General features: G+C 38.6%; 1 protein-coding gene across 1 annotated transcript; it reads right to left on the bottom strand.

Annotated features, from left to right (window-relative positions):
- Positions 1–5,933: 5,933 nt before the first annotated feature.
- LOC4335562 (fatty acyl-CoA reductase 1) lies at positions 5,934–12,234 on the bottom strand. Its single transcript, XM_015779646.3, has 10 exons — positions 12,094–12,234; positions 10,886–10,989; positions 9,957–10,156; positions 8,958–9,058; positions 8,009–8,204; positions 7,756–7,917; positions 7,288–7,369; positions 6,944–7,210; positions 6,695–6,822; positions 5,934–6,327 (listed from the first exon to the last, which is right to left on the bottom strand). The coding sequence occupies exons 1-10, from the start codon at positions 12,170–12,172 to the stop codon at positions 6,147–6,149; spliced, it is 1,500 nt and encodes a 499-aa protein (XP_015635132.1). The 5' UTR covers positions 12,173–12,234; the 3' UTR covers positions 5,934–6,146.
- Positions 12,235–12,784: the final 550 nt, after the last annotated feature.

Below are 12,784 nucleotides of genomic sequence, written 5' to 3'. Positions count from 1 at the left end.
GCGCCTTCATACCAACTCCGATTTGGGTGATCTTGGACTTGATGGAAAGCTTATGTTGCTACCTTTCAAACTCATCTGGTCTCATATCCAAATTCATTCCGAGCGGAATAGTCAAAACAAGGCAGTGTTGTTGCTAAAACCGAACTTGGGCCTTGGGCCTTGTAATAGACTAGGCCTATTTCGGAAGTGTCTCCCTCCACCTCCACGAATTAGCACTTAACCCTAGCTTTATTTTCCTCTATAAATAGCTTCGTACATCCTCAAAAACATTTGGGTTTTGTTTAGTTGAATTTTGCCAAGTGCCATTCACCTTGTCTCTAGTCCTCGTTCGATTAGTCGGCGACTTTAGATTCAGAGCCCAAATAGTTGGTGTGTTGATTTGCCGGGTCGATTAGATCTACCACTTCAATCGTAACTATTCCTTTGTGCTTAATTACCTATTTGCAATATTTAGATTGCATTTTATCTTGTTCTTGCAGTGTTCTCTCGTGGCCCAATCTTCTGGTGAGGGGGATAACTCTCGCTTTGATCGAGTGCGACATTTGCGACGTGGCTACCAACCAGAACAAGTCCAGGACGCCGTGCAATCGCTACACCACAAACGATGTTATACGAACCATGACGCGTGGTTGATGATAGCTTGTAAACAAACAACATCAGTTCAATAATACTTTCGACGCATCGCCACCCCTTTTCTACTTTCATTGTTTTCGACGAGTTCTAGCTTTTGAGTTGGGCTGCATTGGCTTCGATCTCCGACAAAGAGGTAAGGCTTGTTATGGCGGTTTGCGTTCTCGGGATTAGTGCTTACATCTTCATGACACTCTAATCCTGTTTACATGAATCACCGAGTTATCATATATGCTGTATAATCTAGATCGGTCCCATTGTTTAACCTTATCGGCTAGCCTCTGTCATTGAAAACAACTAAGGTTAACCATTGGCGACCGAATCAAACTGCACAGCATATCTACCATCTCGATAAGGCTATCGTCGGCTTGTTTAGATCTTCCGTTTCTCTTCATGCTTAATGTTACATCAGTTAGATTCGATCTGTTAAGTAATGCCTTGAACTACAATATCTAGCCAGTTTTACGGTTGCTAGTAGAGATAGCATCGGAGTTTCAGCCGATCTTACCTGGTTTAGTTATCTTGTCACATTGTGTTTACTTGATACGCTAAATCTGTCCTTTATATTAATTTCTCGACTGTTTGAAATATATTAATCTTGTTGTCGGTCTGATAGTTTATCCTGTTATATTGGTTCTTGTCCAGTATATTTCATCTATATCAATATCTCAGTATAAAGTAGTATTGGAGTAGTAGCCGATACATGTTAGATTTGCTCTATCGGCTATGTCGTGAATATATATAATCTATGCTTCGAAGTACTTTTAAACATAAGTGGTTCATACTGTCTCAGCATGCTACCCGATCTATCACAATCACTTGGTTGTAAATGTACCTTGAAGAATAGATTGTATACCATTCATACCAACAGCCGATCGAGTAGGTCTAAATGTTTCTATAGTTTATCTCATACTGCCGATCTGACGTATGTTACATGGGCTCAATGTTGAACTATATGTCATCAGCAATTGTAATAGCCCTAAAATTTGGCAACTTTTTAAAACCGATTTAGTTTGCTTTGATTCTCTAAAAATATAACCGTCGAGGTAGACATTTATTTAAAATATTATTTTCCATTTTTGTTTTCGATGTTTCTTTTCTCGTTTAATTTTGTCACAAAGTGCATATCATCCCTCAAATAATTCCTTTGAATCGATTTAATTCTATCATGAATGTCGGACTATCTAAATTCCACATCAATTCAAATTCTATCTATTTTAATCTTCCCCATATTATCCTTTCTCTGTTTTCTCTCTCCTTCCCTTTCTCTATTTTTCTTTTCTTTCTTCTTCTCTACTCTGCTAGGCCAAGCCAGGCCGAGCCAGCTCGTGCTGCCTTGCGCCAATCCTGTGCCGCCACACGCCCGCACGCGCACAGGCGGATCGACGGACAACACCTCCAGCTTCCCGCCTCCATAATTCCTTCGTCCCTCAACTACAAGGCTCAAGACCGGAGGCAAAAGAATCGCAATTTTGACCTCTTTCACCTTATCGAATCCGCTGGATTTTTCACATTTTGGTCCTTTTAGAAAACTTATTTCGCAAATAGACCCCTGGAAAAACTTATCCCAGAAATGGTCCTTTTTGGGGCGCTAGAGTGGCTGGTGCCATCGTCCAACTGGATGGCGCCAGCCTCTCTGGCGCCGTCCCCCTGCCGACGTGGCAGGGCGATGCAGAGGTGGCTAGGGGGAGTGCGCCAGAGTGGCGGGCGCCCCCCCCCCCCCCCCGAAATTTTTTATTTTTCTTTTATTTTTTTGATATTTTTTGCACGCTTAGGGACACACAAGAAATAACTATAGAAAAAATAAACTCAAATAGACGTAATATGTAACCAGTAGAATTTTTCCTCTCCTCTCCTCTTTCTCTGAACTAGTGCCGAGGAGAGAGATGTGCAACTTTTTTATTTTTATTTTATTTTTTTGATATTTTTTTTACACTTAGGAACTCACAAGAACCAACCATATAAAAAATAAACTCAAACGGACGAAATATGTGGCCAGTTAAATTTTCCAAAGCTTTACCGAAAAACTTCTCTCCTCGAAAACACAATCTTGCAAGCGAAATTTGGAGGTTTTAATATCGCCGGGAAGAATCGGATGTAACATTTTCTATAAATGTCTGTGGATATATTATTTGCCTGATTTCGAGTCTGTATGAGAAAGTTACGCCTTTTTTAATAAATGACACCCGAATGACTTTTCGGTAGAGCTTTGGAAAATTCTACAAGTCACATATTTTGTCCGTTTGAGTTTATTTTTTCTATGGTTGGTTCTTGTATTCTCCGAAGTGTGAAAAAAATATCAAAAAAATAAAATAAAAATAAAAAATGGCATCTCTCTGTATTATTTAACTTATGGCTATCATTTCATGTTGTTATATTTTGAATTAGAGATTAAGTAATTTCATATAGTGGTAGAGTGCATTATGTTTAACGTGCTGATCAAAGGGTTTTACTAATTTTGATGAAGGTGTAAAATAGGCTAAGTGGTATAGTATATATTTTCAGACCTGTAGCTAAGTGGTATAGTCCGTTGGAGTTTAATTTTTTCTGTGGTAACATCTGAAAAAATAAAACAAAAATAAAAAGGTCGCAACTCTGTATAGAGAAACAGGAACGGAGGCGAGGGGGGGGGGCGGCGCCAGCATGGCTAGTGCCCTCCTCCCTAGGGCGGCGCCAGCCATATTGGCGCCCTCCTCCTGCCACGTCGGTTCGCATGTGCCACGGTGACAGGAGGACGGCGCCAGAGAGACGGGCGCCGTCCCGTTGGACGACGGTTCCAGCCACTCTGGCGCTCCAAAAAGGACCATTTCTGGGATAAGTTTTTCTAGGGATCTATTTACGAAATAAGTTATTCAAAAGGACCAAAATATGAAAAATCCAGATCGAATCCGCCCCAACTCCCGCTGACTCAATCCTCATCACCGGAGGAAAAATCCACGAAACCCTAATACCGGCGCCATTAATTGAGCTCCAAAATTCGTCGCATACATGGCAAATCCTCTGAAATTGAAGGTTAAACGGATTCTCCATGCCGATTACTCCCTTTCCCCTCTCTTACCCCATCCAATCCGTCACCGGAACGTCGCCGGCGCCGCCTCCCGCCACCGGTTGCACGGTGCCCCGCCACTCCAGGCCGCCCTAGCTTCGGCCGTCGCCACCGTTGGAGTCCTCTCGGTTCAGTGAACCTCACCAGGCCGCCACCCCTTCCCGGAATTCACCAGAGATGCCGCCGCCATGGCCGCCTCCGCCTCCCGTTTCTGCCCGCCGCCGCCAGCCTCACCACCGGCGCTTCTCTCGCCACCGACCACAAAAACGGAATTGCCTTGACCCATAGATCGCAAAACCGGCACCTCCCCACCCAAAACCGGCCTCCTCTGCCACCGGCGTCGTGGGATTCCGGTCAGTTCCTGTGCACAGAACGAGAAGAACAGGAAATCCGATTTTCCTATTGACAGATAAATCAGAAAAATTCTTTTTCTTATTCTATCAAGTTGACCATCCGTTTGACCATAAAATCGAAGTCGGAGACCTATTCCAAACTCCTAGAATTATTCCGAATCCATCCGTGTGAGTTTTGTTGCAATCTGAGCGATCGTTGACGCAACCCTAATTGTATTGATCGTAGCGATAGATTGTATAGACCCCGGGTGTACGTATTTATACCCATGGGTTGATATAAGTCCTTGTTAGACAAGAAAGAAACTTTCCTAAAGATAAAAGGAAAAGATAAAGTCCTTATAGGACACTAAACACACTTTCCTATAGATAAAAGGAAACTAACAAACTATCCTTAATTAATAGATAACTTGCCATGCCGCATTCTCTTTGAACTCGGTCTCTTCTGGATAAGCTTCCTTTAGTAAATCAATTTCCTTAACAGAATATAGCAAGAATCTGACAACTGACGACTTGACAACTCTCATCGGCTAATCTCAAGACTTCGAAGCCGATGCTGATTCTAAGCTGATGACTACTCTGGGCTTACCAAATTTCACCGTTAACACATGCGGAGGTAGGTTGATACACACCTCAGACCAGATCACTACGAGCAACGACCCAAGCATCCTTTAACTTACTAGGCAGAAGGGAGAGATATATGGAGCAATATTACACCTTGTTACTTTTCAGCCCGGCCAGCTATGGGTATCGAGTGGGTAAAGCTGGGCAGACGCTGCAGAGTCGTAGAGTATTCGAATACGCCGTACTCCCGGTTAATGGAGATGTGTCTATGGGTGATTCCAGATTATGGGCACAAGTTAAACTAAATGGCTATTAATTAATATGGTTAACTTATTTATTACTTGATGTTCTATTCAAGTTATTTATAAGTAACATTTATATATTTATTGCTCATTAATGTTGTTTAAATTAAATGTTCAATAGTGTTGTTTATATCAAATGTTTATTAAGATAGGCCCTATGAAATAACTGTTAAGGTTAGGGTTTAAACCTTCCAATTCTTAATATTGCATGTTTTATACTGCAATTATTGTATTTTGCTATCATAAGCATGTCTTGCAGAGTACCATTTGTACTCATAAATGGGTTCACATCATGAGGAGGAAGAAGCTTGTGGAGATCCTGTTGACGCATTAGAGTGGGACGATTATGGTTTCTAGGTCATCCTACGCTCAGGCAGTTCCTGTGGTAGAGTCTAGAAGTTTATCTGTTTGTAGAAATAAGGCTTTATAGGCCATATATGTAATAGTTTGTATTTATGTTGTGTTGTGAACTAAATGACTTAAGTAATGTATAATCAAAGTTTATGCTTTTATATCATTTTATGCGTAACTGAACATCCTGGGCAGTTACGTATTCGTGGGGGCACCATGACTTTATCGGGTGTCCCCACAGCAATCTAGCCGATCAGCTGTCGTTTATGGATTTAACTTTGCTTCTTTTCTTGGTTTCTTGTTGGTTGCAGGATCATACCAACTGGCATGCTCAGAACCCGAAAGCAACTCTTTAGACCTACACTAGAGCTAAGCAGATCTACTAGGCCAGTGTGTGTTTTTAGCATCAATATTTTTTCTCTTAAATACATGTGCACTTTATATTCACCAACTGTTATGAATGACTGTACGAAGAACACTGTAGCGCATGAAACAGTGCTTAATTTAGAGTAAATGTTGGCAACTGTGCAATACATTCTAGGATGAATACAAATGGCAACTCTAGGGGAGCAACAATATTTATAATATGAATATTTAATAATAGCAATGGCAACAGTGCATAGTAAGCGGTCTCACTGCCATTGATGAGGGTTCCCGCCCGACACAGATGACTTTTATTTTCTCGAAAAATACAGGAGAACTGCGCCTCATTATATTAAGAAGAGAGAGAAGGGGCTAGAGCCCTACAACACACACCACTCCACACAACTCTGACACGGATGACTTATTCCGCATAATTGAGCTATCACAATCTTAGCATTATAATATTTTTCATATAATAATAGCAATATATTCACCATGCAAACTAACACCTTGCATGTACACCATCATCTAAATGTATTTTTATGCACTACGTGCTTTCGCCTTCTGGTCATTGGCATACTTTATAGCAGCTGGAATGTGGGTGTTCACGAGGTATGAGCTCCAGTTAATGCACTTAGGATCAAAATTAAATATGGATGCATCATCATTTTGGTCCATAGCCGTCGCCTTCCACAGTTTCCTCAGGTTGGTGTCATCAAACCTTCATCAAAATGTATATATGCATGCAGAAGGAAAATCAGCGTGTAGGTAAATCAAGAAAGAATGCAGTTATAGATTTATTACCTACTTCAATGAATGATAGATTTTTTTTCTATTTACAGTATGTAGTTTAGTAAAAAAAATCTTAGAAAGCATATGTGTACTTTATTTTAATTCAGAAAGGGAAATTGTCAATTATAGGAAGATCATTAGTTCTAGAAAAGTATAAGATTGTCTTGCTAAGAAGAATGTGCTATTTTCTTCTGAACAATGAGAGTGGCAGGGGAAGCTCAAATTAAAACGTACCAGAAATTAATACACAGTTTCCATTTTTCAGTCTACTAAAGGGACATCAGAAGTAAGCTCACCATCCTTTGAAGAAGACATACGGGGCAAACAGCTTTGCCACAGTCATTAAAATGTTGTAGTCTCGGTTAAACTCATAGTAGTTCTTGGTGTATATCCCTCCCAACAGTACATTTGCTGCACGCATCATCTGGTTATTATCAGAAGATCAACATGCCAAAGTCAGCAAATCAAATCAATTTGTACCTAAACTGGGCCGGGAGGGGGGGGGGGGGATTTCTGGAACTAATCAAGAAATGTAATGTCTGTACCTCCAATGGCAGCTTGTACCGTAGAATCATGTATGCCTGGAAGTATGCTAATCTCTTGAATGCTAGTGGTCTTTTATTTTTTATTGCCTTCCCATCTTTACTTGTACGTGGATTTATGTCAAAGTATCTGAACATTGATTCTTCAATAAGAGATACTGGTAGGGGATTTTGGTGAGCCGAAGTCACATGGTATATCACTTGAGCTCGTTTATTCCATTGACTATTTATGGCAGCCATCATTGCGTTGATCACCATATCCCCAGGTATCTGTGTAATTTACAAACTTCCATAAATAACCAGATATGAATTTATATATATATGTATATTGGTTGGGAAATACTCACCAAGTCAAATATAACGCTACCATCAAATATAAAACATGGAAGGGTTTGGTCATTGTAGGCAACAAATATGACATCAATTGTCCTGCAATAAAAGTTTGTAGCATCTAAATATTCCACTAATTGGACTAGTAATACAAAAGACAAATAATTGGCACTCAGCACATATATGTTTTCTTTTACAAAATACAAATAATTCAGCAAATAAAATTGCAAAAGTGATTTTAAAAAATATTGCCTAGTACCTAGGGCACCAAAAAATATTACATTTAAAAATAGAAAATATTGTACCACCAAGTACCTCCTTAAGGACTCTAAATTTCTCAAAAGGTAATTATTTCTCAAATAGCATCTAATTATACTGCAGACAAGTAAGGTCAAAGGGTTGGAGTTAATAAATTAGACAATTATTTTTTATAACCAAGTGTAGCAACTAACAACAATATGTATAATACACTAGAATATATCCACCTAGTTTCTTCTATCCATCCAGGCATTGGTTCTTGAAAAGTGCTTGTTATCATGCTTGGCCGGACGATGACAACCGGAAGGTCTTGTCCCAATTGTTGAAGTAACATCTCCCCCATAGCTTTCGTCAGCACATATGTATTTGGCCAACCAAAGTGCGTGGCCCTTCATAAAAATCCATCATTATATCATATTATTCATACCCATGGAATTATTGCAAAGCTACAAGATATAAAAAAGATTCTTTCTTTAAAACCTTTTAAGCCCAAGTTTCCTCATGGTTGTTTTCTCTAACTTGTCATCACTGGAACATTTTATTCTGAGTTCTGACTTGATACTGTCCACTAATTGCAGCTCAGCTTCAATGTCCAATTGGTAATCCAGTCGTAGTGCTCTACCGATCTGGAATGGTTTCTCGAGTAACTGGCCTGCTTGCTCACCAGCTACATAAGCTGTTCGTAGCAAATTTAGGACATCACCTCTTTGACAATATATATGTTTACGATACAATTTACTATAAAAGTGTTGCACATAGAAACCTTCGTTTTATGTTGGCTAATTTGTGGTGCAGTGGTGGATTTGCAAGCAAATCACTAATATTAGGATTTTGAGTTTGCTTAGGATAAACTGTGATACTCGAAATGTTGGAAAAGCCAAAGAAGCTGTATAAGTGGGGGCATATTAAAACATAAGTGGGTCAATTAGATTTGAGGGATCACATGGTGGGTCAATCAGAGGTGTGTACTTTCGGTGGCGAGGAAGTGAGTTGTGGTTGTATGGAGGAGATGGGTCGTACTGTGAGATTGGCTGGAGTCGTACGCATGCATGGATAGGTGAAGTCAGCACATTTTGTCTGAAGTGAGCCATAAATTTAAATGTGATATTGTGCATCAGCTGGCCACTAAAATGAAGAGCTGAGCTATGCTATTGTGGATTTTCAAAAATAAGGTCTTACAGAGGCAAGGGGGGAAGGACGAGGGTTTTATATTGAGGAAATAAAACATTATGATGCCCGATAGAATCAAAATTTAGAAAGTTACTTAAAATTTTGGGCCGTAAAACTGAAATTAGAATAAATGTCACATGGCCAAAAAATAAATCCTAGGACACGATGAGATAGGTCCTATTCTGATTTGTGCTGCTATTAGGTGATATGCTATTATTTGAATTATTTTGGGGTAGATGAAGCATTCATATAAGCTTACCAGTGGAAACATGAAGCACCATCTTGAGATTATCACACTGCTTTGCAAACTGACATAAATGCATGACTCCTGCAGCGTTTGTTGCCAAAGCTACGTCATACCTGCACACAGCGACCCAATGAGATTATGACATATATTCTTAATGCCATGCATGTCATTGGTGGTTGAAAGCGAACAGTTGAAACTGAAGCTTGCTCACAATTGTGTGTGTCATTCTCTTTAGGGTCGTCAGTGTGTCTAGGTATTCCATGTTATATATGTGTTTCATTGGACATGCATAACGGCGGCGGCTTTGAGTTTTAATGATGTTTTAGGATGATTTTTCACATATATATATATGCTATGCCATCAATATATATATAGTATATACATAGTTTTGTTCGATGGGGTGAAATATTATCAGCATTCTTCAGTATAAAGATTTTTACAGATTATTTTTTTATATATAAATTTTCTGGCACCTCGCCTTCAAGAGTACAATTAATTATTCTTCTTGAGATTTCATCTTCTGCAAAGTGAGACATACGGTCCTTCTCTAAAATATACAAAGTAAAACTTGGTTCTTATACCATTCCCAGTGCAAGTTTCGTAAGGATTTCATTCTCACTAAATGATGAAACGTCATACAAGGAAAACTTATGGCGTGTCATAAAAATTATTAAGAGAGAGAAGAAGTGAGTTTCATCTGGATGAAACTTGGTTTACACATTTAACTATGCCTTATAAACATAATTAATGAAACCTCATTGGGACTAAATAATTTCATCCGATGCATTGGAAACGGAAATGAATTAAACCTCGTTGTAATTAAATAGTTTCATAACTTCATTCAATAATTAAATGCTGTGATATAGCATATGAAATCATGAAATGAGATTATGCGCATTGGAGACATTTGTTTCATTCAGCAACCCAAACATCTTTCAATCATAAGGCACTCTTGGAAATAACAAATTGAAATCCCCCGAGAGTGACGTTATATGATATGTATATATATACCTCTCCATAAAGTTTGTCGTTGCAGCTCCATTGACGATGATATCTACCTTCTGGGATAACTGCAGGACCTCATAACTCTCAAGCCCAAAGTTTTCATGCATCACATCTCCAGGTAGAGCATATATCTTTTCCTTGATGAAGGAGTTGAATCCAGCACCGTATTGTTCTCGTAGAACATCAAATAGACCTTTTCCTACAACCTATACAGCAACAAGTAAACCAGGTTGATTAATCCTCTTATTCATTTAACCGAAGCTCTAGCAATATTATACATAAGGTGTAATTTTTGGCTATTGCCTATTGGATTATCGTCGGCATGCTTTTCAACCAATAAAAGGTGCCACTTCTGGAAAACATTATATATAGAAGTTTCCAAAATTCAGTTTTCAAAGATTGTAATATATAGTTAATACTTAATTAATCTTGCAATACTATATTGGATGCCTTTTGCTGGTAGCTACAGTAGAGATTTCATTAAGGAAATGAAATTAATAGCCTCATTTTTTTTTGCATCTGCTTACGCTTATGAGCCAAAATTTAAATTTTCAACCATAAATTTAGAGTTGATTTTAAGATTTTTTTTTCATGTAAGTTTATTTTTCAGCCTTTGTTTTTAGATCGTAAAGAATATGCATATATAGTTTTATTCACAAATTATTTTTCGTTTACTAATATGTTGTTTGGCTTATTTCCTAAATGAGCCAAACATTGCAAATATACCGTTTGGCTTATTTCCTGAATGAGCCAAACATTGCATCCTGAATAAGCCAAACGATGGGGCCGTAAGCATCCATCTTCTGTCACTGCGAATTAATTAATTAATTAAGATTTGCCAAGCTGTATATATGTTAGAATAGTAGTAATGCATTTCAGCGTGCAGAACGAGTTGAAAACCGTAGCAAAATCTGTGGGCTCGTTTGTACTTGTACCTCAGTGAGAACACGCTCCTCGGCGGCTATGGCGTCCGGAGCACGAACTAGCAGGTATAGCTTCCTCACCTCCGGCTGAACTCGCAGTATCTTCTCCACCAGCACTGCGTACGTCGTAGACAGTAATAAGCATGTGTAGCATTCACATATGTACAAACGGACATACAAGTTCTTTTGAAAATAAGAAAAACCCACATCATTAATTATTTTCTACCAATAAAATTAAAGCTTTTTTATAGCAGGCTAAAAGGGAATTTACATTATGTGCTTTTAGATCAACAGGCTTTGACCGACCGTCTATGAAAATATTATACTTTTATAGAGAGTATGTTAAAACAATCATCTCAAAAAATTAAATAGCCTGACCCATCCACATGTAGAATTGTGGCCTAGAAAACCCTCTATGCAGCAAAATGGAGGGCATCTACGAAAACATTTTTTTATAGTAGTCTACAAGTCATTTTTTTCTCACTATACATATTAACATCAAGGTAGCTCGTCTTTACTTTTTCCTCAAAGCAGAATGTTTCTAGCTAATTTGTAATGTAAAACACTTTACAAACATGTCGTCAAGCACTACTGCAGAATCCCTCTTATGGGATGGCCCATTGGTGCCAGTTCAACCGAAACCGACATCTTTTCTAACGTATAGTATAGGTACAGATTAGAAAAAAAAAACCAACATATATAATATAGGTGTCGGTTGTTAACCTAAAACTGAACTGTCACCTATATTTCAGTGACCACACACCTTTACATTGATACCAGCTATGAAACTGACACCTATGATAAATTTCCAATGGTGTCAATTAATAGAGGATAACCAACATCTATGGTGGGCTTCTAATCGGTACCAATTAATATGGGGTCGAGTGTATTCATCCTTATCCAATAACTGCAAAGTATAAACAGCTTCATCTTTTTTTACACTAAGGCCCAATAACATTTTATTTACACTATTGAGTGGATTATTTTTTACAACTCCAACTCCACGCCAGAACGTGCAATCGAGTTTGCAGAAAATGATAGCTTTCTATATACTCTGGATCGATGATGATCAGTCGAAAAGTTTATATACTGCCCACGGTGAGATAATGTATAAATACCAATCAATGAAGCCATATGACATTATATATGCGAAATGAAAATCACCAAAACTAGAGATGAACACACATAATATGAAGACATATTTTAGCTAGAGAGAGTACATTTTCCCAGGAAGCCAGTAGCGCCGGTGATGAGTATAGTCTTGTCTCTGAAACGCTCCGCTATGCCTCCTGTCTCCATGGCGTATCGATATATCTTCCTAGAGCTCGCAACCTCTCTGTGTCGTCAGGTTGTTTGTCCACTGTAGAGGCGATGTAGTAGCGTCCATATTTATAGGCCGCTAACTAACTCTGCTCACACACACACGTCTAGTCGACTATACTCATTTTAGGGTGGCCAAGCAAACTATTTTAGGCCCCGTTTGGATTCCAACTTTATTCTTCAAACTTTTAACTTTTCCAACTTTATTCTTCAAACTTTTAACTTTTCCGTGACATCGAACTTTCCTACACATACACAAACTTCTAACTTTTCCGTCGTATCGTTCCAATTTCTTCAAGCTTCCAATTTTAGCATGGAACTAAACACAACCTTAGAATGAGTTCGACAGGAAGGTCCCACACATACAAAATGCAGCGACTTATTAACGCATGATTAATCATGTACTCCCTCCATTCCATAATATAAGGCACAGCCACTTTTTTCAGATGTTTCATAATACAAGGCATGCATGCATGTAGGCAATTAACTATGACCCCTTCTCCATTAAATTATTACTTATTTAAATTCTCCACCCTCACGTTCTCTAATTTTATTGGATGCATGCATTTTATTTATTAGGATGATCTAAAC

This window comes from Oryza sativa, chromosome 4 (genome assembly GCF_034140825.1).
Source record: "Oryza sativa Japonica Group chromosome 4, ASM3414082v1".
Lineage (NCBI taxonomy): Eukaryota > Viridiplantae > Streptophyta > Magnoliopsida > Poales > Poaceae > Oryza > Oryza sativa.
This window is presented reverse-complemented; position numbering and strand designations above follow the sequence as displayed.

Coding starts and splice junctions, on each gene's coding strand:
- LOC4335562 (XM_015779646.3), bottom strand. CDS start 12,172: ATGGAGACAGGAGGCATAGCGGAGCGTTTCAGAGACAAGACTATACTC. Junction 10,157..10,885: donor AGGAGCGTGTTCTCACTGAG/GTACAAGTACAA, acceptor GTTGCTGTATAG/GTTGTAGGAAAAGGTCTATT. Junction 6,823..6,943: donor GGTACAAGCTGCCATTGGAG/GTACAGACATTA, acceptor GATAATAACCAG/ATGATGCGTGCAGCAAATGT.